Source organism: Lissotriton vulgaris, chromosome 5 (genome assembly GCF_964263255.1).
Source record: "Lissotriton vulgaris chromosome 5, aLisVul1.2, whole genome shotgun sequence".
In the NCBI taxonomy this organism is placed as follows: domain Eukaryota; kingdom Metazoa; phylum Chordata; class Amphibia; order Caudata; family Salamandridae; genus Lissotriton; species Lissotriton vulgaris.
Window position 1 is genome coordinate 137,408,566 of NC_141693.1, and position 26,648 is coordinate 137,435,213.

Sequence of the window (26,648 nt, forward strand, 5' to 3'; positions counted from 1 at the left end):
CGCCCTTTACATTGGGGCACCTGATTTCCTGATTAGAAAGCTACAGGTAGTCCAGAACGCAACGGTGAGACTCATCTATAACATCCCGAGGAGACTCAGCGTTCGCAAACAACTGAAGGAGCTTCACTGGCTTCCAGTGGCCCAAAGAGTGCGCTTTAAAACTCTGGTCCTCGTCTTTAAAGCCCTGAATGGACCATGCCCTCCCTACCTTGCCAAAAGATTTACCTTCTACCTTCCGACCCGTCAGCTGCGATCCACCTCCAGAAAGCAGGTGGTCGTCCCCAGATTCAAAAGAGCTCGCCTGGGGGGACAATCTCTGACGGTAAAGGGAGCTCAAATGTGGAACGCCCTGCCTGATGCTCTTAGACATGCTCCCAACCTGATCAATTTTAAAAAACTGCTAAAAACTCACCTTTTTATAGATCATGAATAGCAAATTCCCTAACCACTCTGATTCAGTTTCTTCCCCGCGCCAGGACAGTCTTGACTAACGGAGCGAGGTATAAATCTATATATAACATAACATATAACAAAGCATGGTAGGATTTAGGCCTCAGGGTGGGAGGGTGAGGTAGGGGGATAGGATTTTAGGGCTTAGGGAGGGAAGTGGTGATCTTTACCATGCATATCCCATTACTAATCATGCCTTTACAACAAAATTGTGTGGTAAAGGCATGCATGGTAAAGGCATGCGTGGTAAAGGAAAGCATGGTTAAGAAACAATCGTTGTGGGGACCGCATTGTAGAGGCATGCATGGTTCAACCATGTGTGCCTCAGTCATACAACAGAGGCATAGAGGTGTATAGTGGCCAGTGGACACCTTGCCGTATGGGAGAAATTTAAAGTGAAGAACAATATTTCTATGGAACATATGAACATATTATCAAGACAGGCGATAAAATTATCGCCGTCTTAGCGGCAGAGAACTGCCGCTAAAACGGCGATAATGGGCTTGATAATATGCTCTATGGAATTCCAATTGAAGCCCATGTTCGATGTCCTTCACATTTAACATGGGCTTTAATTGAATTCCATAGAGCATATTATCAAGCCCATTATCACCGTTTTAGCAGCAGTTTTCTGCCACTAAAATGGCGATAATTGTATCGCCTGTCTTGATAATATGCCCCATTAAGTCTTAATGTTTTTCTTCGCATTCAAATAAGGAGATTACATCTTAATATTTTATGAAGAATATTTCTTCACTTTAAATTCCTCCCATTTAAATAAATAGTTTTATGTTTCTGTTATAACTATGGCACTGTGTCTACAGGCCACTGGGTGCAACATGACTACTGTTTGTAATTTCAACACTTTGAAATGGGCGAAAAATGAAATAATGAGTTTTTTGGAATCCATATAAACATGAAGTTAACTCTTCAGTTACATTTCCCCCCATTTTAAAGTGTCACATTTACACACAGCAGGCATCTGGCCCCCTGTGGCTGGTAGAGATGGTGTCTACTGTATACCTAAAAAATACATCAATTTTTTAAGTGGGAGAAATTTAAAGTTCAGAAATCTTTACCATATTATTAACATTTTTTCAGAGCTTTTTTGGGAATTTAAATTTCTCCCATTCAAAAAAATGGTTGCATGTTTGTGTTATACATGTAACAGTGCCACATATGGTGAGCGTATGTCCTGTGCCACAAATACATATGACACAGTGTCCCCTATACACATATATCTCATTCATACACACACATGTTCATACATTCTCAAAGACCACACTCTCACTGATACACCTGGCAGCCCCGTCATGGTGACACTAATCAAAGAATTTTGTTTCAACCATAGTATCTGGCTCTATGGACATTCGGCTTAGAGAAGTCATTGAAGCTGGGCATGGGGCTGTCTGGTAAAACTGCACACAAGTGGCTTGGCCTTTAGCAGCTAATTATAATTTTCACTGATCAAAAGTAGCTCTTTCTACAGAAAAGGTTGGAGTCCCCTGGTCTGCTGTCTTCTGATGGAAATTCATGTTTCTTGTCACTTGTGTGTTAGTGATCATTACTGCTTGATGGAAGGCAACAAGATTCTTGCATGTTTTTAGTCATGTACATACCAAAATTTAGACAATTTGGCGGTGAATAAACCAAAGTAGCATAATAACAGGAAGACTAATTATCTATGTGGCTAGTCCAGAGACAGACTGTGAAACAGTTTTAAAACATTAAATAATTTTAAACCAGGTATAGATCAAAATTAATGAAACTTTACTGATAGTGAAATAACCATTGAGCCGCAGTCAAAGTTTACTACATGAGCTATGCAAAATCATGGATTGTGCCTACTGCTAGGCGTTTACACAAAATGACTGCTATGACAATTAAAATAGCAATCAAATTTCCAGCCTCAGAAAAACCTTTTGAGACCCAGGATACATTATTCTTCACAACTTGAAAGGGACCACATTTTGAGAAGGGTTCATGCCACATGCCATAGGTCCTGCCCTCGAAGGGTCCCAAAGGTGGTTGATCTCCAGTTGAGTGAGTCTTAGTTGGGTCATGACTGATCAGTTATAGTTATCTCAAGTAACTATACATTGCGCACATTTTCACCTAACTATAATTTCCCTTTAACCTTTGTTTCTTTCAGGAAATTTCTACGTTTTAAACGAAATGTAAAGTAATATATTAGTACAATTCCTAACTATATGTCACTTTAACCTTTGGTTTCTTCAGTGAATATCTATGTTTTTTAAAATGTAAAGTAGGATGTGTATCGCCATGTTTGGCTTGGGTTTGGATGCAGGCTTTTGGCCATGCACAGCGTGGGGTTGGGCACCATACCCCCTCCAGGCAGCGCATGGCCGTTGGACGGTTGGATGCAAGGCCTTACCTGTTGGATCATGACTCAATCTGTGCCCAACCCCTCGCTGCCACCCACCACCCTTTACATGGACGATTGGATGCAGGGACTGGCCTCTTGCCAGTTCTGTTGCAGGCAGGAAAACAATGATGTTCTGTGGGTTGGGATCTCTGGGACACTGTCCAAGAGATGCACCATACTATGGCTTGGGGAGAATGTCTGTACTGCCCCCTCCCAATTATTAAAATGCTGGCCCCAGCGATGGGGTCCCCATGGCCTCAATTAGAGTTGGAGATAGGGCCACACCCTCTCTTTCCAATATTAAAATACTGGCCCCGGGGATGGGGTGCCCAGAGCCTCTTTGAGGCTTGGGGAGCTGGGTTATTTTTAACTTGGCCCCAGGAGATGATGTCCCTGGGTCCTCAAGGAGGAATGGGCAAGGAGGCCACATCCCCCTCCCCTATTAAATACATGTTGCTGCTCACCTCCCAGCTTCTGGAATCCCGCATGTTTTTGTTTTAGATGTTCCAGTTGATCTGCAGATCATCTGTGAATTTAAAAAAGAAACTATGTTTTGGCCTAACAGGCAGGGTATTCTTACCATGCCTCTCTATAGTTTTTTCTCCATTTTTCTCAGGACAGGGGACTGAATCCCCAAGTCCTAAAGAGACTGCCATTACATCTTTGTTGATGTGGTGACTGCCAATCAGATCTTAAGATCTGTTGGTGCCGTAGCATGAAATATACAATATTTTTTAGCTTTAATTTCTCCAAAACTAATGAATGGCTTCAAACTAAATGCAGAAAGCATGCTTTCTGGATCAAGATCTAGCCTGCCAAATTTGGTTCATTCCATTTGCCCTTTTGGCTGTAGCTGTGTCTAATTGGAATAATGAATTGGGAAAACATGTTTTAGAACCCCCCCCCCATTTTCTTGGTCTCTGCTTGAAGGATCACTCCAAAACTTTCCAGAAAGAAGCTGAAGTGGTTGAGACTTTTTTGGAAGGTTTTGTAAAGATTTGTCAAATGGCGCCAAAGTAATAAGCAAACCGAAAAACACATATCCTATGGAAACATGTCTTAACCATAACTACCCAGTAGCAAACACCACTGGGTAAAAGTAAAAATAAATATATGCACTCACACACACACACACACACGCACACACACATACACACACACACATACATATATATACATATCCAAGAAAGAAGTGACTCAAACAGATAGATTCACCAAAGAACAAAAATATATTTCCACTACAACGTTTCAACTTCCGCCTTCTTTGGGTTAATATTAACTTATATATATAGCCGATATTCTGAAGCTGATATTTTTGAACAACAATATTAAAAAAATTGTATTGAACGTCTTGAACAATATGGACATGGATTCTGTTCCTTGGTGACAGAGTAGATTCTGTTAGGGTGGCTGTCGGGACTCATTTCTGGCTCATGGTAATATTCCTACAACTTAACCCCTTGGTGTCAGTTGATTTTGAGTGAGCCAAGGTGCTTGGTAGATACAACATTGGCATATGTCGGGGGGGTTCAGTTGCATATTTTAGCTATTTATCTGCTTATTTGTTTTTGTGTTTTCTTTGACTCAAAACATTTGTTTTACTAGTTCTTAACCCCTTCGATGCTTGTGACGGAACCATTCCGTCATCAGTCACGGTTGGGCTGTTCTGATGACGGAATGGTTCCGTCACGACCACACCCATTTCAATGAGGGACAGCACAGGAGGGGAACTCCATTAGCAGCGAAGGTGCTAAAAATCCTGCCACCCTGTACCCAACAGCGCCAAGCTGATGACAGTATGATAGCTCAGCACATTTCAGTTACTCTTGGCATACGTGGATGAAGTGAAGAGCCTGGACTGCCTGTCTCACATGATATACTAATATAATTTCTCAAATAAAGCAAGAGTCTCAGTTATACAGAAAGAGTTCCTACCACAGTAGCGCGGGTCCTGTCTTCAGTGTTGTAGGTGCAAGATGTAATCAGCATATCCCCCTGTGCAGGAAATACAATGCATAGATATCACACACCCCATTGCTTCAGACATTCAAGTAAACCTAATCTGACAACATATCCTGTGAAATGATGACCACATACGTCAGAGCCTTTGAGGTCCCAAGTTGTAATCCCTGGGAGAAGTGCAAATACAATTTGGAGTGAAGTGCCACTGGGCCGGTCCACTGTTTGTACTGTGTGTGTCCTGCAAAAAGGGGACCTGTTCAAAGGACTTTCCTCACTAAAGCCGCAATGCACAGATACATTCTCTGCACAGCAAGAGTGTTTATCTTCAGTTGGCTTAAACTTTGAGATTTCTGCTGTGGTCTCATTCTCCTTGACTAGTCTGACAATGCACCCCAAAGACGCCTTGCGTGGACAAGTTCCAAGCTTTTCAACCACAGTGATTATGTTCGGTCCCTCTGGGATCCACTGGAGGCCGAACTTTTTATGTCATTAACCTCATCGCTGCAGCAGCTATTCCGCGGCAGTGCTAAGGGGGCGGGGGGGGCCGCGCGGCGCGCCCTTGCTGGTGACAGAACCGCTCTGTCACCAGCCGCGGTTGAGCTGTGCTCATGACGGAGCGGTTCCGTCATGGCCCCGCCCAATTAATAGAACGCTCCGCGCAGGCGTGAAATCAGCGCCGCGCAGGCGTGTCGGGCGGGCCATGACGGAACTGCTCCGTCTTCAGCACGGCTCAACCGCGGCTGATGATGGAGCGGTTCTGTCATCAGCACGGAAAGGGCTAAAGTCTTCTCAGTGGATGGTGTACAAACTATGTCCCAGACTTAATAACATTTTACATCATGGGCGCGTCAACGTTTTGGCGCAGCCATGATGCAAAATGTAATTATAATTTGGGATTTACAAAGCCATGCCAGGCCCAATTTGTGTGTCTTTGCAGGCATTGCAAAAATTTTACTTTGCATCCGGGAGACATTACATCAGTGAACACTGAGCATTGCCATGCATTAAAAAGACACAGGGGCATATTACCAAGCAATAGCGATAATTATCGCTATTGCTTGGTTAGAGACAAAAATTTACAGCTGAGCTGCGGCGATTTTTATCGCAAATAAACCTTGGTATTACCAAGGTTTATCGCAAATGCGATAAAAATCGGCCGCAATGCATGAATATCGCTGAAAAGTCCGCGATATTCAGGCACTACCGAGCTAATGCTCTTAGCCATGTTATCCACCTCCCATTGGATAACATGGCTAAGAACTGCTCAGGGCAGGTGTTAGCTTTTGGAGATATTCGCGCTTAGCGCGAATATCTCCAAAAGTTGGTAATAGAAGATAGCGATGTTAGCGACTGTTTCCAGTCGCTAACATCTTGGCACGCCCACTTTGCATGTCATTAGTGATAAATATCACTGACATGCAAAGTGGGGCCCAAGATGGTCGCTATCTCCTACTAGCTGTCGCTAACTGGTGTTAGCGACAGCTAGGTAATAGGGAGATAATTTTATCTCCGCTTTCTTGGCTTTTTAAGCCAAAAAAGCAGAGATAAACCCCCTTGATAATATGCCCCATAGATTGTTAAACTGCCACAATGGTGATAACGCATCATTTAGATACATCTTTAAGTGAGAACAAACAAATATAGGTGAGGAATAAAGTTGTAGCATGGGGAAAGGAAAGAGAACCAGACCACAGCAGGAAGAAAGAGAACTGAAGGAGAAAGAAAGAAGAGGGGACCTGAAAGAGGGAGCAAACATGAAAACATGAGGTAGACGGATGAATTGAGGGAGGGAAGAATGGAGTAAGAGCATTATAAAGAGAGGAAAAATAGGAAAAAAGAAAAAGAACTGGAAGAAAGCTAACCTGAAAAGACCACTCACAATAGAATTAAGTTTCTGCTTACCGGAAGCACTTGAAACACTTTCTTTAACATGCGGATTTCCTGAAAGAAAACAAAATGGTGGTCTCTGTGAACTTTGGAGGGTATTGTAAGAACACAATTTGCACACAGGCGTGAAAACTCTGTAGCAGATACATTGACGCAACAGTTTGAAAGAGTAGAGAAAAGTGACTGGAATTCGGCTTGAAACAAGGGACAGGTGTGGGGTGTAGGACACTATTGAAGGAGGTAGACCAAGTGATCCAAGACAGAAAGATTTTAGAGTTGGGGAGGTGGGGTAAAAGCTGCACCCGTGGGTGGCAATGACTGAGGAACAGATTAGAACAGTGCAGGGTTCTCCAATGTCAGTCCTGGAGAGCCAAACCCATGCCTGATTTTCAGCATATCCACATTTAGATAAATGTAGTTATCTTAAAAATCTGGCATGGGTTCTCCAGGACCAGCATTGGCAAGCCATGAACTAGAGCAGAGGTCTTCAATCTGTGGGGTGCGACCCCCAAGGGGGTCGTGGAGTCCTTGGAAGGGGGTCACAGATTCTGTCAGAGTGCAGTTCCTGGCTTGGGCTGATCGAGGATGCTCGGTGGAGGCCTAATTCACACAGAGGTGTGAAAAACATCAAAGCCTCATTAACAAGTAAAAGGTCTTTTAAAGACCTGTCGAGTACTCGGGTGTGGCTGTGTGTGTGTGTCCCTGAAGCCGTTTCGAGCTGGGGGGGGGGGAGGGGAAGTGGGGGGGGGGGCGGAGGGGAAGTGGGGGAGCAGGCTGTAGTGTAACCCTTTGAGGTCAATGGATATTGAGCGCCTGGAGCTGTGGGTCCCGTGACACGTCCCCCGCCCCCAGCAGGGAGGCACAGAGATGCCCTCCCATGATCGGGAAAGAAGGAAGAAGATGTAGAGAGATACTGACGCCCCCCCATGAGAGAGGCACAGAAAAGGTGGGTGGATGAATGATGGGTGGATGGATGGATGTAAGGATGAAGGATGGATGGATGTGTGAAAAGGTGGGTGGATGAATGATGAATGGATGGATGAAAGGGTGGATGGATGGATGGAAGGATGGATGGATGAAAGGGTGGATGGATGGAAGGATGAAAGGGTAGATGGATAAAGGATGTATGGATGGATAAAAGGTTGCATGGATGAATGATGGATGGATGGATGTGTGAAAAGATGGCTGGATGAATGATGGGTGAATGGATGGATGAAAGGGTGGATGAAGGATGGAGGGATGTATGGATGGAAGGATGAAAGGGTGGATGGGTGAAGGATAGATGGATGAAGGATAGATGTATGGATGTAAGATGAAAGAGTGGATGGATGAAGGATGAATGGATGGATGAAAGGGTGGATGAATGGATGAAAGGGTGGATGAATGGATGAAAGGGTGGATGGATGGATGGATGAAAGGGTGGACTGATGAAGGATGGATGGAAGGGTGGATGGATGTATGGATGGATAAAAGGTTGCATGGATGAATGATGGATGTGTGAAAAGGTGGGGGGATGAATGATGGGTGGATGGATGGATGAAGGATAGATGTATGGATGGATAAAAGGTTGCATGGATGAATGCATGGATGAATGATGCATGGATGGATGTGTGAAAAGGTGGGTGGATGAATGATGGGTAAATGGAGGGAAGGGTGGATGGGCAAAGGATGGATGTATGGATGGAAAGATGAAAGGGTGGATGGATGAAGGATGGATGGATGGAAGGATGAAAGGATGGATGGATGTGTGAAAGTGTGGGTGGATGAATGATGGATGGATGTGATGAGGTCTAACAGGGGCATTCATGGTTGTCAAAAGATGATGATGAGGAGTACCAGTTTCTAGAAACTTTTGTCGGAATGGGGTCCTTACCCCTAAAAAGGTTTTACAAAGGGGTCTCGGCATCAAAAAGTTTGAAGACCTCTGGACTAGAGGAAGATCTAAACACAGGGAATAACTGAAGAGAAGCAGAGAGGATCCGGATAGTACTGGAGGAACGGACTAGATACAGTACAAATAAGAGCCATGACTCTGGTATGGTGTTTGAGAGAACAGCATGTTCAATGTGACCATAAATGAGGGAAACAGTGAGACAGAGGGCTCCAAACCGAGAAAAGCTGAGGTTGGAATCAACCAAGAATCCAGCATAGAGGAAAAGATGGTATTGAAACTCACAACTTTGGTTTACATTATTTATTGAATCAGTACACCAGTACACCACAGGCATCTCACTCCACTCCACTCACCTCTCAGCAACCATACCCAGACTTATTTCGAGGCCTCCCCACCACCACTCGTGGAATGCTCAACACCCTGGATTGTGCACAGAAGGGGAGGGAGCTCCTACCCACAGAAGAAGAAAAGCACTGGGTTAACAACAAGAATGCAGAAAGAAGCCAGCAGGATCAATAGTGCAGGAGAAGTGGAATGCAGAAAGAAGCACAGAGGATATATAGTACAGGAGAAGTGGAATGCGGAAAGAATCACACAGGATAAATAGTACTGGAGAAGTAGAATGCAGAAAGACGCACACATACGAAAGAGTACAGGAGAAGGGAGAAGTGGAATGCAGAAAGAAGCACACAGAATAAATAATACAGGAGGAGGAGAATGAATGAAGAAGCCTGCAGGATAAATAGTACAGCAAAAGTGGAATGCAGAAAGAAACACACAGGATAAACATTACAGGAGAAGTGCAAATGCAAAAAGAAGCGCAAAGGATAACTAGTGCAGGAGAAGTGGAATGCAGAAAGAAACACACAGTATAAATAATGCAGGATAAGCAAAATGCAGAAAGAACCACACAGGATAAATAGTGCTGGAGAAGTGGAATGTAGAAAGAAGCACACATGATAAATAGTACAGGAGAAGTGGAATACAGAAACAAACACACAGGATAAGTAGTGCAGAAGAAGGAAGAAAGAAATATGCAGGATAAATAGATATATAGATAGATAGTACAGTAGAAGTGGAATTCATAAAGAAGCCCATAGGATAAATAGTGCAGGAGATGGGGTATAAAGAAAGAAGCGCACAGGATAAATAGTGTAGGAGACGTGGAATGAAGGAAGAAGCACACAGGATAAACAGTACAGCAGAAGCAGTATACAGAAAGAAGCACAGAGGATACATTGTGCAGGAGAAGTGGAATGCATAAAGAAGCACAAAGGATAAATAATCCAGGGAATGGGGAATGCAGAAAGAAGCACACCAGATAAATAGTGCAGGAGAACGGGAATGAAGGAAGAAGAAGCACACAGGATAAAAGGTAAAGGAGAAGGGGAATGCAGAAAGAAGCATATAAGATGCATTGTGCAGGAGAAGTGAAATGCAGAAAGAAGCACACAGGATAAATAGTACAGGAGAAGTGAAATGCAGAAAGAAGAAGCACACATGATAAATAGTGCTGGAGAAGTAGAATGAAGTAAGAAGCCCACAGGACTCATAGTGTAGGAGAAGTGGAAATGCAGAAAGAAGCACATAGGATAAATAGTGCAGGAGAAGTGGAATGCAGAAGGAAGCACACATGACAAATAGTACAGCATAAGTGGAATACATTAAGAAACATACAGGATAAATAGTACAGGAGAAGGGGAATGCAGAAAGAAGCACACAGGATAAATAGAACAGCAAAAGTGGAATGCAGAAAGAAACACACAGGATAAACATTACAGGAGAAGTGCAAATGCAAAAAGAAGCACAAAGGATAACTAGTGCAGGAGAAGTGGAATGCAGAAAGAAACACACAGTATAAATAATGCAGGATAAGCAAAATGCAGAAAGAACCACACAGGATAAATAGTGCTGGAGAAGTGGAATGCAGAAAGAAACACACAGTATAAATAATGCAGGATAAGCAAAATGCAGAAAGAACCACACAGGATAAATAGTGCTGGAGAAGTGGAATGCAGAAAGAAACACACAGTATAAATAATGCAGGATAAGCAAAATGCAGAAAGAACCACACAGGATAAATAGTGCTGGAGAAGTGGAATGTAGAAAGAAGCACCCATGATAAATAGTACAGGAGAAGTGGAATACAGAAACAAACACACAGGATAAGTAGTGCAGAAGAAGGAAGAAAGAAATATGCAGGATAAATAGATATATAGATAGATAGTACAGTAGAAGTGGAATTCATAAAGAAGCCCATAGGATAAACAGTGCAGGAGATGGGGTATAAAGAAAGAAGCGCACAGGATAAATAGTGTAGGAGACGTGGAATGAAGGAAGAAGCACACAGGATAAACAGTACAGCAGAAGCGGTATACAGAAAGAAGCACAGAGGATACATTGTGCAGGAGAAGTGGAATGCATAAAGAAGCACAAAGGATAAATAATACAGGAAATGGGGAATGCAGAAAGAAGCACACCAGATAAATAGTGCAGGAGAACGGGAATGAAGGAAGAAGAAGCACACAGGATAAAAGGTAAAGGAGAAGGGGAATGCAGAAAGAAGCATATAAGATGCATTGTGCAGGAGAAGTGAAATGCAGAAAGAAGCACACAGGATAAATAGTACAGGAGAAGTGAAATGCAGAAAGAAGAAGCACACATGATAAATAGTGCAGGAGAAGTAGAATGAAGTAAGAAGCCCACAGGACTCATAGTGTAGGAGAAGTGGAAATGCAAAAAGAAGCACATAGGATAAATAGTGCAGGAGAAGTGGAATGCAGAAGGAAGCACACATGATAAATAGTACAGCATAAGTGGAATACATTAAGAAACATACAGGATAAATAGTACAGGAGAAGGGGAATGCAGAAAGAAGCACACAGGATAAATAGTACAGCAGAAGTGGAATACATTAAGAAACATACAGGATAAATAGTACAGGAGAAGGGGAATGCAGAAAGAAGCACACAGGATAAATAGAACAGGAGAAGTGGAATTTAGAAAGATGCACACAGGATAAATAGTGCAGGAGAAGCGGAATGAGGGAAGTGTTTCCCCAATGAAAATTTGGAACAAGTGACAAAAAATGTTCATTCTACAACCCATTTCCCTTATATATTCAATTGCATTTGCTTTAAAAGCATAGTAAATGTTGACCTTACAATGCACCAGGGTACCCTGTTATACCCGCCGACATTTTTATGGAGAACACAAACATAGAAGATGTCAAGCATGAAACACGAATTTACATATAAAATAAATGCACACATTCCCAGTTAAGCACAGCCAAGAAGCTGAGAACACAATGAAAGACCATTTAGAGGGATGTTAGCATCCTAAGCCCCGATACGTGACACAGCAGTGCTGGCTTTAGCTATTATGGCACTCAGTGCATTTTTGTAGTGGATTTTTGCCTCCCCATGACAACCTCCTCCACATATTTCCTCACTTTCACTCTCCAACAGTGCCTCTCATCTCTGCGTAGCCCCTTTCTTGCTTTAATTTTGTTTGTTTTCTAGCACCTCTTATATTAATGTAGGGTTCCGGAGCAACTTTATATCACACACACATACAGAGAAAATTAATCATATGCGTGTAAGTCAGTGTACAAAAAATATTACATAAGACAAAGGTGACTACAAGGTGTAGGATTCAAATGGCATCCATACTTTTAGACATTTTTTAAGAGTACTTGGTCTGGAGAAGCACAAACTCACGATTCAAAACTCAACACAGTGGTTATGTTTGGCTTTACTACTAATAATTGATATCTAGCAAAATAAACCATTTGAGTATATTTAGGATAATGAAAGGCTGGGGAAAAACATAACTTTCTAACCTGTATCATGCAGTTTGCAGGCTGCTCTTTGAAGCAGGTTCATAGCTCACTGTGCTATATTACGATTGCAACTTATGAACTGCAGGGAACAACAAGATCTCCATGACAAAAGCAGTTAACCACTGAGCTATCCACATAAAATACAGTTCTGTGATATGCATCATACACACTATTTGCAGCAGGCATATTAACCCTCTGCCCTACTTTAAATGAGTCAAAACTGCCTAGCCAAACCTCTGATCCCTCTCCAACAGGAACACTAGTCTCCGGAGTTATCTTGACATTTTTATTGTAGTCTGAAAACTGCTGGATATTAAAGGAACAAAACCGGCCCCTCCCTCCCAGCATCCTGGGCAAACACCAGAATCCCGGTACGGACAGTCCAGCCTTGGAGAGCCTGGGCCTCATGCAGTGGGAGAGGAAGCTGGTGCCTAAGCCTTGTGTAGGGAGAGAGGAAAGGATGGGATCCTGCTGAGGAGTGGTGTGGAGTTCGGATCTGGTCTGGAATTAAAGGGAGTCATATGTGGCTGGGTCTCTTTTTGAGGTTTGAGGGTGGGCTTTGTAGGCTGATCGTGTATTGATTTTATCAGAGCACAGGCCAGTAATGATGGAGACCAAAAAAGTGCTATGGATTGAAAAAGAAGGAGCGTCTTCAACTGTTTCAATCTCTTTGAAAAATAATCCCTCTAGGGCCTGCTGGATGGAGCTGGGGGAATGTGGCCACCTAATGGAACTTTGCATTGGTGGCTTTGAAGCAGGGCTCAGGAGCAGAAAGTTGTTCGGCAGGCCATATGCTAACACCATGACCAGCTCCCTGCATTTTATAGCATCTCCTGTACCTGCATACTCCATATTATGACCTGGTCAGCCTGCCAGGCCTGCCGGCCTCAATTGCGGATTTTCCTTGCCAAGCCGAAACCACTTTGAGGTGTCTTAAAACCAAGTAAAGCCGCTACAGATCCCGCTCAGATACTCAAATGTTTAATTTACTGAAACTAGTTCGCATCTGTGGCCTCAGGGGGTTTACAATTTAAAGTCCAGTTATTTTACATATAGTTCACATTCACTGCTCGGACTTACTATAAATCAACACATAATGCAAACAGACAAGAGCTAAGAAGCATCAGGCACCCCTATGAGTGAGTCCTCTGTGAGGCATGGAGTAGACCCTCAGCTCCATGGATACCTGGAAGTGTGGACTGTAATGTTTGTCTTCATTCACAACGCCAACTTCTCTGCCTTCTCGAACTAAGACGGTGCTCACTTGCCTCCCTGTCAGGTGAGTGTGCAGCTGGGAGGCGAAGATGTGAATCCCATCCGTGGGAAGTGCCTAGCAAACAGATATTAGGGAAGTTGTCATTGTGGTGTGAGTACATTAGAAACAATACATCATTAATACACCATAGATATTCTTCCAGTCTGGTCACAGCCACAGAGTCTTACTCTGATCTTACGTGGGTACCTTTAATGATGCAAAAAACAAGTTTGTTTAACACATCACAACAAGCCTTGAGGACACGCCCTTCAATGTGCATTGGGTTTAGTTGAGTATAGGAGGCATGCATGACCCAGACAAGCCTTAATCATTCGCTGTTGACTTCTGTGTGTGAGGTTGATCCTGGTAGCCTTGACTCAGCCTTTCATCCCTCAGAAAGAAACCAATTGTGTAATTTTTACTTCTGTTATATGTAGTGCTACGAAACAGTGCAATTGCACATTAACCAACTGTACACAACACTGCGTCACGTTGTAAAGCCCTGCGCCACTTGTTGGCGTTCCGGCACAATGTGGGTGTTCCAGGGCAGGTGCACCTCGCAAAAGTGGATAAGATTTCACTCAGTCACTTTCAGGCCAATGCTGCGTCAAAACCGTGCGCCTGCTTGAAGCAGGCGTAGGTCTTGATGCAGCATTGTAAAGATGGGGCACCCCGAGCCTTGCTTTAGCTGGGTCGCGCTTGCGACGCAACTCCAGCAATGCGCCACCTTCACGGCACAGATGTGCCACGCATCTGTGCCGTTTTTGCCCCATGGTGCGCCGCATTGTAAATGCGACGCACCATGGGTGGCGGAGCAGCGGCGCAAAATAACTGGCGCATCCCTGGGGATGCGCCAGTTATCATAAATTTGCCCCTTAATGTGCAAAAGAGATAACCATTTTGCACGTTTGTTCAAAGCAGATGGCCCAAGAACCAAAAGTGGACCGGTGGAACAGTGAAAGGTCAGGAGCACCTGGCTTGTCAGACAGATGGACACTCAAAGTCTGCGTCATCCCAGAACATGCAGGTGGAGAGTCCCTGTACCTCACAGCAGAGGACACAATGCCAGACAAACAAAAGGAACATGTCCAAATGCTAGACAAAACAGACATCCTTTGTCCTCTAAGTGGGAAAACATGAGGTCTCATCTGTACTCGCCACCGGAGCCACCTGTAGTATAATGTGTGCTTCTGAATGCGATAAGATGGCAGAAAAGCCACAGTCATCAGTCTACTGCTAATGTCTTTCAGTGGAGAGCAAAACACCATGTAATCCTCCTAGGAAATGTTTGGAAGAGTGTGATGCTTGGCAGCACATACCTTAGAGAAGAGGTGCATGTCCTAAGAGGTGAAGTGCCAGAGCCATACCTCAAACAATACACCAATCAGGATTTCTATAACATGGCTAATCTCCCATGATGGTGTCCAGGTGCTGAGAGCCCTGTTGCAGGGAGGTTTCACTTGAACAGTAAGGTCTTGAGCTCCTTCCTGACTTTCGGCAGAGAGCTTGAGTACCGTAGGTGAAGTGGTAGCTCTTTCTAGGACTCCGCAGCTAGATATGAGAAGGAACGACCTCCACTGTTGATGCAGCAGATGCGGGGTGTGAGCGAGAAGGAGGGAGGTGGAGTGCCGGTGTCTGGAAGGAAGGTGGTGCTTGAGGCAGTGGTTGATGTATGCTGGCCCTAGGTTGTGTAGGACATTGAAGGTATGGATCATCTCTTCTGAATGGGGAGCCAGAATGCTTCTTGAGGTCTGGTGTGATGTGGGTCTTCTTAGGGAGGTCAAGGATGAGTCTGGCTGCTGTTGTATGGTCTGCAGTCTCTTTGGGAGGTAGAAGGAGATTCCAATGTAGAGTGCATTGCTATTGTCTAGCCGGCCAGATGACAGCTCCTTGGGTGACAATTCATCTGGTATAAATAGGAAGCCACTTAAAGATCTTACGGAGCATGCTAAGGGTGAGGAATCAGGTAGATGAAACTGCATTGATTTGTCTTTTCATTGTGAGCTTACTGTTGGCAAAGTTCCAGGCATGGTCGGTCAGCGTGGGGGAGGGTCCTAGTTCGGGGTGCCACCAGAAGTCATTCCACGGGGAGTTGTTGTTCCAAAAGATCAGCACTTCTGTCTTGTCCATGTTCAGTTCTATGCAGTTGTCTATCATCCAGTCAGCGACACTTGTCATGCACCTATGGAAGTTGGTCAGCATGGCAGAGGGGTTTTCTGATAGTGAGAGGATGAGCTGGGTGTTGTTGACACCTTGAGGGACACCGCAGATGGTGATCTTCCGTTCCAAGGTGAAGGGAGGTAGACAGATTCTCTGGTTCTTCCGGTGATGATCGAAGCAATCCATTTGAGGGCGTCTCCTTGAATTCCAATGTGGGGAAGCCTTTAGATGAGAATGTAGTGAGCTACTGTGTCGAACGCAGCTGAGAGGTTGAGGAGGATCAGGAACACTGGTTTTCCCAGGTCAAGGAGTGACCTGATGTCATCTGTGGCTGCGATGATGGCGGTTTCGGTGCTCTGGTTAGCGTGGAATTCCAAATTGAGAGGTATTCAGAAGATTGGTGTTCTTGGGGTGTTAAGTGAGTTGGTGGTTGAAGACCGTTTCTAGGGCTTTGGCGGAGAAGGGCAGCAGTGAGATGGGGTGGTAATTCCTGAGATCGTTGGGGTCAACGGAGGGTTTTTTGAGCAGGGGTTTGACTTCTGTGTGTTTCAAGTCTTCAGGAAAGGTAGGTGCGGTGATGGATGCATGCATTAAAGATGGTGGTGAGCTCATTGCTGATTGTCTTACTTCAGCAGTTGAAGATGTGGTAGGGACAAGGGGGCCATGGGAACTCCTGAGTGGGTGGAGTTAATAATGGCTCGGGTGTCTTGTGTGGTGAACTGGTCCCAAGTGGTGAGCAGGTGGTCAGTGCTGTGCTTTGTGGGAGCGAGAAGGCTGAGGGTGTCAGTGGTGGTGGGTTGGGGTTTGAAGTTTCTATAGATGCAGGAGATTTTATCGTTGAAGAAGTTTGACAGGGTATCACAGAGTTCCTGGGAAGTTGTGATGGTATTTTTGGGTGCTGAGGGGTTGGAGAACTCTCTGATGATGTTGAAGAGTTCTTGGCTGTGGTTAGAACTTCCTTTGATGCGGTCAGCAAGGGGGCTCCTTTTTGTCTGTTTCCGGAGCTGGTGGTATTGATTGAGGGATGTCTTGAATGCTGCTCAGTCTGTGAGCTCCTTGCTAGTCTGCCATCTCCATTGAAATTGTTTGCAGTTACGTTTCAAGGTGCTTAGTTCTGAAGTGTACTAGCTGGTTTGTTTGGAGGCCCTTTTGAGTTTGATGGGCTTCACGGGGCCACTCTGTCGGCGCATTTGGTGATCCAGGCAGAGAAGTTCTTGACAGACTGTGCTAGGTTGGTTACGCCATGCGGAAGGGAGGTGTTGAGGACGTCAGTCCATTGGCTTTATGAGACTTCGGGGCATATTAACAACGCTGTGCAAAAAATATCGCACAGCGTTGATAACGTGGAAAAATCTATCGCCGATTTCACGTCGCCTGTTAGCAGCGTATTCTCAACGCTAAAGCCAACAGGCGATGTGAAATCGTCGATAGGTCGCATTAGCGCGTGAAAACAAGCGCTGTTTTCATGCGCTAATGTGTGCCTTGATAATATGGGTGGGTGGATTCAGCTTTATGATCCACCCCCTCATGTTAGCAATGCCTAACACGTACTAAAAGCAGGCGTTGGGAGACCTGCGATAGATGCGTTTATCGCAGGTCTCCTTCTCCCAAGGCCTCCCTTGTGAATAAGGCAATCCCACCTCCAACCACATTTTACATGTGGTTGGACGTGGAAACGCCCACCCTGCATCTCTCTAGCGTTATTCATCGCCCCCAGCGTGGGGGCGATGAATAACGCATGAAATGCGTCGCTAACCGGAGTTAGCGACGCTTTGATAATAGGGCGATAATTAATTCATGCGTTAGCAACCGGAAAAGGTCGCTAACACATGAATTAAGGCCCTTGATAATATGCCCCTTTGTTCCAGCTACTTTGTGAAGTGCTGGGCAGTTTTGGAGAGGTGATGGGGAATCAGAGATGGTTAAGTGGACAATGGAGTGGCCCATCTAGGTGATCTTGGTGACATGGTTGTACTTAACTCTGTCGCTGGCCATGAAGATGGGCTGAGAGTGTGTCCTGTGATGTGTGTGGGGTTGGTGACAAGTTAGGTGAGGCCGATGCTGTCCATGCTCTCGAAGAGGTTGGCAGATTTTGTATTGTTGAGGTCGTTGAGGTGAAAGTTGAGGTCACAGAGGAAGATGTAGTGTTTTGAGTCAATGATGAGCATTGCAAAGAATTTGGGGATGGCCTCGCAGAAACTGAGGTGAAGTCCTGGAGGTCTGTAGATGGTTTTGTTGTTGATTCAGAGTTGGAAGTTGAGGTGTTCCATGATCGGGGTGGCGTCATCCCCAGTGGGGTGCTGTGGATGGTTTACTTGAGGATGATGGCGATTCCACCTTTGTTCTTATTGATGCGGTCCCCGAGTGCTATCTTGTTACCAACAGGCATACCTGAGGTGATGTGGGGTTGAGCCAGGCCTCAGTGAGGAAGATGATATCAGGGTGAGGGAGGTGATGGTGTCCCAGATCTCAGTGGCGTGTTTGCAGAGGGGTCGTGCGTTGAGCAGGAGGCAGTGAAGTTTTTCAGGGGTGGTCATGATCAGCGTGGTGGTGTTTCTTATGTGTGCAGGAGTTTAGGTGTTGCAGGAGAAGAGGCAGTGCCTGCAGGTGAAGTGTCCTACCATCTACTGGGACGAGGTGTGACAGCAGTTGTTGTTGTTGCAGAGTCCGGGGTCTAGGGCTCGGAGTTCGTGGAGAAGTAGGCTCAGGAGTTGGAAGAGCCAGGGTTCCTGGCACTGGGCGCAGTACAGGCTTGGACGGGTGAAGGCTAGCTTGCCTTTGCTTTTGCCTCTGGAGATTGTTGAATCCCTGTAGCTCAGAGCAGAAGATCAGCCACCTAACCTTTGGAGTCACTTAGGTTAGCCTGGGATGAAGAGAGCAAGTCCAGTATTGCTTCTCAAAGATTTTTTGTCCTGGCAAAAGGTTTCGTTTGCGAGGTTGAACTGCCAGGTTAAAACTGCAAACAGAATGCAATGTAGGCTGAGACTTGTTTAAAAGGTTGCTTTAGTGGGCGCCACAATGACTGCTGTGGGCCCAGTTGTAGCATTTATTTTACAAGCCCAGGGTACATGTAGGACCACTTTCCTAGGGATTCACAAGCAAATTAAATGTGTCAATTTGGTGTAAGCCAATTTTACCATGTTTAGAGGCGAGAGCACACACACTTTAGCACTAGATACCAGTGGTAAAATGTGCAGAGACCTAAAAGCCAACAACAAAGTATTTCAGGAAAAAGGAGAGGGAGAAGGCAAAACGTTTAAGGATGACAGTGGAGAGATGGCCAGGACCAACACTCCCCATAAGCACTTCAATTAAATTTTAAGAGGGGAGTAATCTGTGAAAAACATATTTAATTTTTGTGCACAGTTTAGCTTCTTTGACCATGTTGAATGCCATTATAAAGTAGATAAAGCAATCAAAAAGACAGACATTTTACTATTGTCTTCCTCACAAGCATTGACATGGGTTTCACTTAAGGTCATTTGAGCAACACCTGCGGATACAAATTTGATAGGGGCACATCATTGTTTTTTTACTGACCTAGGCGTTTGCAGTACTATCTTTGTAATTATAGACTTGCTTCAGTTTCGAAAGAGGCAATTCAACAGTTTTTTTGGGGCTTCTCTTTTGGATCTTTTTAGTTCTGGTCTAAAGACAGTTGTAGGTGTCTTGCTAGCCTCTTGCTTTCCAAATCCATTGTAATAGAAGCATAAACATATAGAGGGGGCTTTTAATCAACCCTCATGTCCACCGGACTGCATTTATATAATGCTTCCTCCCACCACAGAACACAGAAAAATGGGACAGCCTTGCTTTACTATAAACATCTTCACTTTACTGGCACACATGTATATTGCTGGTCAAAGAAAATATTGTTAAGCATAAAGTTGAAGGCACATGAATTTACCAGTGATTGTTGGCACCTATATATACTAGGTTGTCATCACTTGTGGCCCATAGCAATCAAGATGTTTAATGAAATTTACTCTATTGACTTAGATTATTTGTTATCCTATACCAAACAAGCACATATCATTAGTGTAGTTTATGTTGCAGGCACACCCACACTGCATTGTAAAGCACATTTGAAGCAGGTGCATCCAACTTAAGAGGGACATCTAGTAACAGTGTGAGGTGCTGCAGCTTTGTCAATGACGTTATGAGAAGTTGCTTCTGACTCGAGAGAGACAACTAGTAAGGTCTTGGGGGTTGCAGAATTGTTAAAGACTTCAGTCCATTACGCCTGACTTAATAGGGACAGCTAATGATGGACTTGAGGTACTTCAGTGATGTGAAAGGTCACACCTATTGGCTTTGCCAATGCTTTTGTGAAGCGGTTGCAGTAAGGACCCCTTCAAAGGCTATATAATATAGCAGCCATATGTCTACTCAATTCCTGTGGAGACCTATTGGGAACTTGTTTGGGCAGATGACCTATTTGGAACAAGAGCTTCCAGTTATGGGTTTGTGAGCATCTAGGCTGCATTTAAGAAACCTGTCCAGCTTCATCTTGTTTAGATGAAATGCCCAAACCACTTCAGTACACAAGCACACAGCAGGCTTAACATTACAAATCATAAAATGGTATTTTGCAGAGCTCGACCTTATTGTGTTGTGAGAATTATTAGGAAGTATGCCAGAAATGTTGTGTTCTCAGCCTTGCAGCAGCTTTTCACGGTTGAATGGTGGTGTGAAGAATGTTTCTCTCTTGTTGGACTTAGCAGTGCCAGGATGAGCTATCACCTATTACTAATGAATGCATTCAAATTTCTCTGTGTGCACTCTGGAAATTGCAGTTGCTTGGCGAGGGTATTTATGGCCATGCTTAGTGATGTACTGTTAGTCATGCAGTAGCAGAGGGTGGGTGTAAACCTGATTTCAGCTGGATGAAATGCTTCACTCTCAATGAATCGTCCATGCCAGGTTATGCGTTGGGGCGTGCTTTCACAGGTGCACCATTGGTTATGTACCGGTTGCGAGAATTGCATGGTGGGGGTCCTAGGGCAGTCTCCTACTGCACAAGGTAGAGATATTTCCCTTCTTCATATTAGATAAACTGAATACTCAGAACATTGCTTTACCCTCAGGATTGACATTAAGAATGCCGGAGCCTAAAGCTGAACACTGGGTCCCCATTCAAATAAAGGATTTTAAAGTAAGGCCACAGTAGTTCTTGAACAGCTAATCGAAGTCTGTTTTTCCTAAGACTAGGGTGATAGAAATCAGCAATGCGTATATCTCAGCGGCGACCATTTGTGGTTGACTTTTTCTCATGCTGATGATGCCAATTTGTAGCAAAGTCATCCTGTGCCCTGGGTACCCCCAATTGTTTGATGACTTTACTGGTGGTAACTGACTCTGACTGCCCCCGAGCTCTGCCTAACCAGGCTGAGGGCCAGTGCTATATTAAAAAAGACACTTGGAATACAGTGAAAACACCTACGTATACTAGGGTACACCATGGGTTAGGGTAACCCTATGATTGCCATGACCTCCCTTTAAGGCCTAGTACATAATAGAGCAGGGGGATTGAAATTACCTTTAAATCAATCCCTAGTCTATAATAGGGCTTGGCAGTTTAGAGGCCAGCAGCTTTTCTGCACTTGCATGTGTGCACTGCTGAAGCCTGAGGTCAGTTTAAAAGCAGTCCTGTGTAGCCAGACTGCTTTTAAAAAGCAAATTGTGCCCAAACTCCACTTTGGGGTACTTACAAATTAATAAACTACAATATTTTGGCATATTAGGCACCCCCCATGATCTCCCCTAGGTGTCCCAGGAAGGGGGATCAGGTAAGGAAGACCCTTATAAAATAGGTTTTATACACCCCGGGGTTAGTAAAATTGCACATTTCATTACCCCCATTGTAGTAAAGTGCTTCCCAAAATCGACTTTTGTGCTAGGAGCACTGTGAAGTGAGGATCTGCACTATTTAGACACATTCAGAAGCCCTGAAGCCTCCCCTAGGTTTTCGAGGGTGGAGGCCTGTAAATATAGGCAGGGTCCTTATAAAAGTGTTTTATAAGCCACTGGCAGTTCTCGTGCAGACCCTGACACAAATCTTTCACTATAGACAGAGTCCCCGCGGTCACCGAAGGAATGCCTGATGCACGCACCACCAAAACCCTGACCTGCATCCTGCTCAATGTGCGTTCCCTGCACCGACACGCCATTGAGATCTGGGACCTGCTCGACCCCCTCTCGCCCGACATTGCCTTCTTCACAGAAACCTGGACTAACTCCACCTCCAGTCCTGACCTCGCAACCGCCATCCCTGACGGCTATAGGCTATAAGATCAAGAGAAAGGACCGCCCGCACCGCCCAGGAGGAAGACTCGCCATCGCACACAGGATCTCCCTCAACCTATCCACATACAGCACGAGTGACCTCCATTCCAACACAGAACACCTCCACTTCCAGATCCAGATAATCCCCGGACCACGCTACACGGCACCCTCACCGCACTGCACACCATCTCCTCCATGGACTACATCCTACTCGGTGACCTGAATTTCCACCTTGACAATGGCAACGACCCCAATGCCACTGCTCTACTTGACAACCTCGACAACCTAGGACCGTAGCAGCTCATCAACATGCCCACCCACAGAGAAGGCCACACTCTTGACCCCGTCTTCGTGGGAGGAACAAACATCCTCTTCAGCCACACCACCCAGCACCTCTGGACAGACAACCACTGCATCCACTTCACCTTCAACATCACTACCACACCCAAACCCGCCCTACGCCCACCACAAAGGAACTGGAGCAAAGTTACAGAGGTACGCCTTAACACCACCCTCCTCCAGGACCATTCCAGCACCACGACCGACATCATCTCCAAAGCCAAGGAATTCCACAGTTGCATCTCCCACTGCACCGACAAGCTAGCACCCCTCCGCCATCCCGCCAAACAACGCCCCCCGAAAGCCACCTGGTTCTACACAGAGCTTCTAGAAGCCAGACACTCCTGCAGATGCCTAGAGAAAACCTGGCTAAACCAGAAAACCACGGAAGAACTGAACGACCACAAGTGTGCCCTGAAGGAATACCACCGACGCACCAAACGGACCTTCATTAGAGACAAGATCCAGACCAATGCAACTAACACCAAGGAACTGTTCAACGTCATTCAGCAGGCAGCTCGCCAAACTCACATGCAAAGCCATGGACATCACATCTTCCCAGGAACTCTGTGACAGGCTCAACGCCCACTCCCACCTGAAGATCAAGGCCCTTTACAACAACTTCAGCGAACGAACGAAGTGCACCACCCCCCTACCCACCACCACTGATAAGCCTACATCACGTCCTGGGAGCCCGCAACCGTCGAGTGCATCACAACCACTATGAAGAAAACCCACTCTGGGGCCCCTACTGACCCCTGCCCACCGCACATATTCCACAGGGCCCCCACTCAGATCGCAGCCAAGACCTGGAACGAGTTCCCGTTGAACATCAGACGCTCCCAACACTGCACACTTTCAGGAAGAACCTCAAGACCTGGCTCTTCGACTGACCCGGAGCTTCACCCCCTCCCCAGCGCCTTGAAACCCTCACGGGTGAGTAGTGCGCTTCACAAACCCCCTGATTGATTGATTGGTTGAAGCCCTGGTGTTGGAAAAATTGCACAAGTTATTTTCCCAATTGCAAATGTTCAGCCACATAGGTTAAGATGGTCAGAAATTATTAACTAATAATTCCCGCTAGGAGAATCATAAAAAATATATATCATTCAAGGACTTCCTAGAATGGTATTGATAAATCCAGCAATATGCTATTGTTGAATTTATCCTAAAATGTACAGTTATAATAAGACTTTATAGTCTGTTAGCCACAATTGAGCCTCCCAGTGATCTGTCTTGATTGGTCAGAGTTAAATGGATTAGCCAAGCAGCTTTGATTAGGTGATAAGTAGCCCTTGGGGTTAGAGAGCCATTCTGGGAGGGTGGGGATCTGCTACCTAGGAATGTCATAGCAGGGGGAGGGGTTGTGAACAAAAATCTTCAATGGAAGGGGAAGACAGGCAGGAGAGGCCTTTTTAATTTACACCCCTTCTCTTTGAACCCAGCCAGATGGCAGGATGGATTAAGGAAGGACTGAGAAGATGCAAGAGGGAGGGACAATATGAAGATGAACCACCCTGAAGATTTACTTAGCCAGCTCTTGTCTCCCTGGTGGAAAATCAGCCGTGTTGGATTTTGGAGAAATGGTGCTTTCTGGTAGACTATGGTGTCACACTTTGGAGGATATGGTCATACTGAAGGGTGTTGCACTGCACCTCATTGGACAGAAGTGGCCTCCTGCTTGATACAGAGACCTTGGAATAAGTATATGAGAGGGGTAGAGCCTTTCAGATCTGCTGCTTGAAACTAAAGGAAGAAGAAGGGTCCATGCTGAGAAGTTTGATTTGCAACAACCAGGCCCTGCACTCTGAACACTGTGCCTGCAGCACAATCTGGAACTACAGCCCTGTGGACTAACTTGCTTCAAAAGGACTAAAGAGTGGACTCCCTGCAAGCTACAAGTTAACAGAGCTCGCCTGGACCATCACCACCAAGAATCTCCAGCCTGGAGTTCTACCAGTGGATTTGTAAGGGTTTTGTCCAAGTGGATTGTGGGAAGTGTAGTCCTAAACTTTCAAGGACCATCTTGAAGCTTCCAGACCCTTGGAGTAAGTATGGACACTTTGGGACCCTCTGGGGAACCAGCCGCGGCCCGTGGAGGGAGTTACAGTGGGGTAGAGAGGCAGGGTGGGGGGTGCTAAAAACCAGAATATGGATAATTGGAAGTAAGTAAACAACTTAATTAAGAAAACGAATTTCATAGCGCGCCCTGCATCGCAAAATGTGATGCAGTGCGCGCGCTAGTAAATTTGTTTTATTAATTACATTGTTTACTTACCTCCAATTATTGATATTCTGGTTTTTAGCACACCCCCACCCTTCCCCTCCCCCGCCCGCCTCTCTGCCCCACCGTAACTCCCTCCACGGGCCGCGGCTGTGGGGAACTTCAGGTAAAAGTTTCAGAAATTTGAATACATTTTGTAAAAAAAGCTCCATAAGTGGATCGACTCAAACTGGACTAAAGAGTGGACTCCCTGCAAGCTGCAAGTTAACAGAGCTCGCATGGACCATCACCACCAAGAATCCCCAGCCTGGAGCACTACCAGTGGCTTTGTAAGGGTTTTGTCCAAGTGGATTGTGGGAACTGAAGTTCCAAACTTTCAAGGACCATATTAGAGCTTCCAGGCCCTTGGAGTAAGTATTGGGCAATTTGGTACCCTCTGGGGAGCTTCAGGAAAAAGTTTCAGAACTTTGGAGAACTTTGGAAAAACTTTGTCAAAAAGCTCCATAGGTGGTCCGAATCGAACAGGCCAGCCAAACCGGCAACCATCAACCACGAGATGGCCTGCCGTCTAAGTTTGTCCCACTGAATAGCTCAGAAGGTCCAACTTCCAGAGTTTGATCCGTAGTTGGCTTAAACTCGAGCCGGTGAACCCTCACTGAAACCGGCCTATTGAAGAGCAGCGAGAGACTCCTGAAGAAAAAGCTCCATAAGTGTTTTAAGTCCGAACGTAGGAGAGGTGACCGGGATGAACCACAAGAGTAAAGCTGTCCACCATCAAATGCGAGCTGACCTGGATCCTTGGTTTGTCCAGCTGAAATGCTCCAGATGTCTGACTTCCATTAGTTTGAACCGGAGCTCGTCGCAAGTTAAGCTAGCGAACCCTCACTGAATCCGGATTGGCTGAGAGCTTCTAGGGACCCCGAGAAGAAGAGCTCCAGAAAAGTTTCCAAGTCTGATGGTAAAATCTTTGACAGAAACCTACCGTAAGTGGTAGCTGCACAGGGCTCCATTATGGTTGGCCTGAACCTTTGACTTTGGCCCAGTGTAGCATGATCAGATGTCCCAATAGATGCTATAGGTTTCTATGTGCTATATAGTGCTAAATCTTTAAAACTGCATATTTTCAGTCCCTTACATAGGATTCCTTTCTTTTTGGTGTCATTTTAAAGATAGAAAATATTTCCTATTTTTATAAATTGGTGTTGGACTTTTATTGTGTGTTGTGTCTTAGTTATTTACTGAATTTGTGTTTTAAATTGCTTTACATACCTGTCTTTGAAGTTAAGCCCGCCTGCTCACAGCCAAGCTACCAAGAGTTGAGCATGGGAATAATTTTCTAAGAATCCGAGCCCTATATTGTGTTGGTGACTTTAATGCCAGTGGTATATGCGTATATACCACTACTAATAATCCACTTTCCAACACAATCCTAATACTCCTGGCACAATGCAGTCTTCCGTAGACGAACCATGCTGACATTCCATGGTACTGTTTCCTTGCTAAAAGCCCAGCGGAGCTGAACAAGAACTAAAATACGGAACACAACGTGCAGCAAGAAAACTTCCACCTTGTCATGGACATTCCTTTTTGTTTTTCAATATCAAACTCCTGCTTTTGGAGTTTCTTTGTGAAGAATGCCCATATTAATCATGGCGCCTGCTCAGGACAATGGCTGCCATTTATGATCGTTCCATTGGATGTGGTGTCCTATGCTCAGTCTGCAATCATTTTCTTTCAAGTTTCAACCAGAAATAGGATCCCTATTCAGGGTTGTATTTAGCCTGACTAATTGCATGATACACATCTTTGCGCTACCACATGTGTAGCAGGTGCTCATTCAGTTTAGGGTTGACAAGTCCTCCAGGGCTATACCCTCCCTTAAATATTTGCAGATTTATTATTGTTATGGTTCAGATGTTCCATATGAGGAATAAATATGCCATCTAATCTATATCTCTTTTTTTT

General features: G+C 45.1%; 1 protein-coding gene across 1 annotated transcript in view; it reads right to left on the minus strand.

The window, feature by feature from the left end:
* DBH (dopamine beta-hydroxylase) overlaps positions 1–26,648 on the minus strand; it is a 391,011-nt gene that overhangs the window by 63,873 nt on the left and 300,490 nt on the right. Inside the window, exons 7-9 of the mRNA XM_086921073.1 lie at positions 13,607–13,750; positions 6,701–6,739; positions 4,772–4,831 (exon numbers count right to left, since the gene is read on the minus strand). Coding sequence (XP_086777199.1) covers positions 4,772–4,831; positions 6,701–6,739; positions 13,607–13,750 — 243 coding nt within the window. The remainder of the gene's footprint in view (positions 1–4,771; positions 4,832–6,700; positions 6,740–13,606; positions 13,751–26,648) is intronic.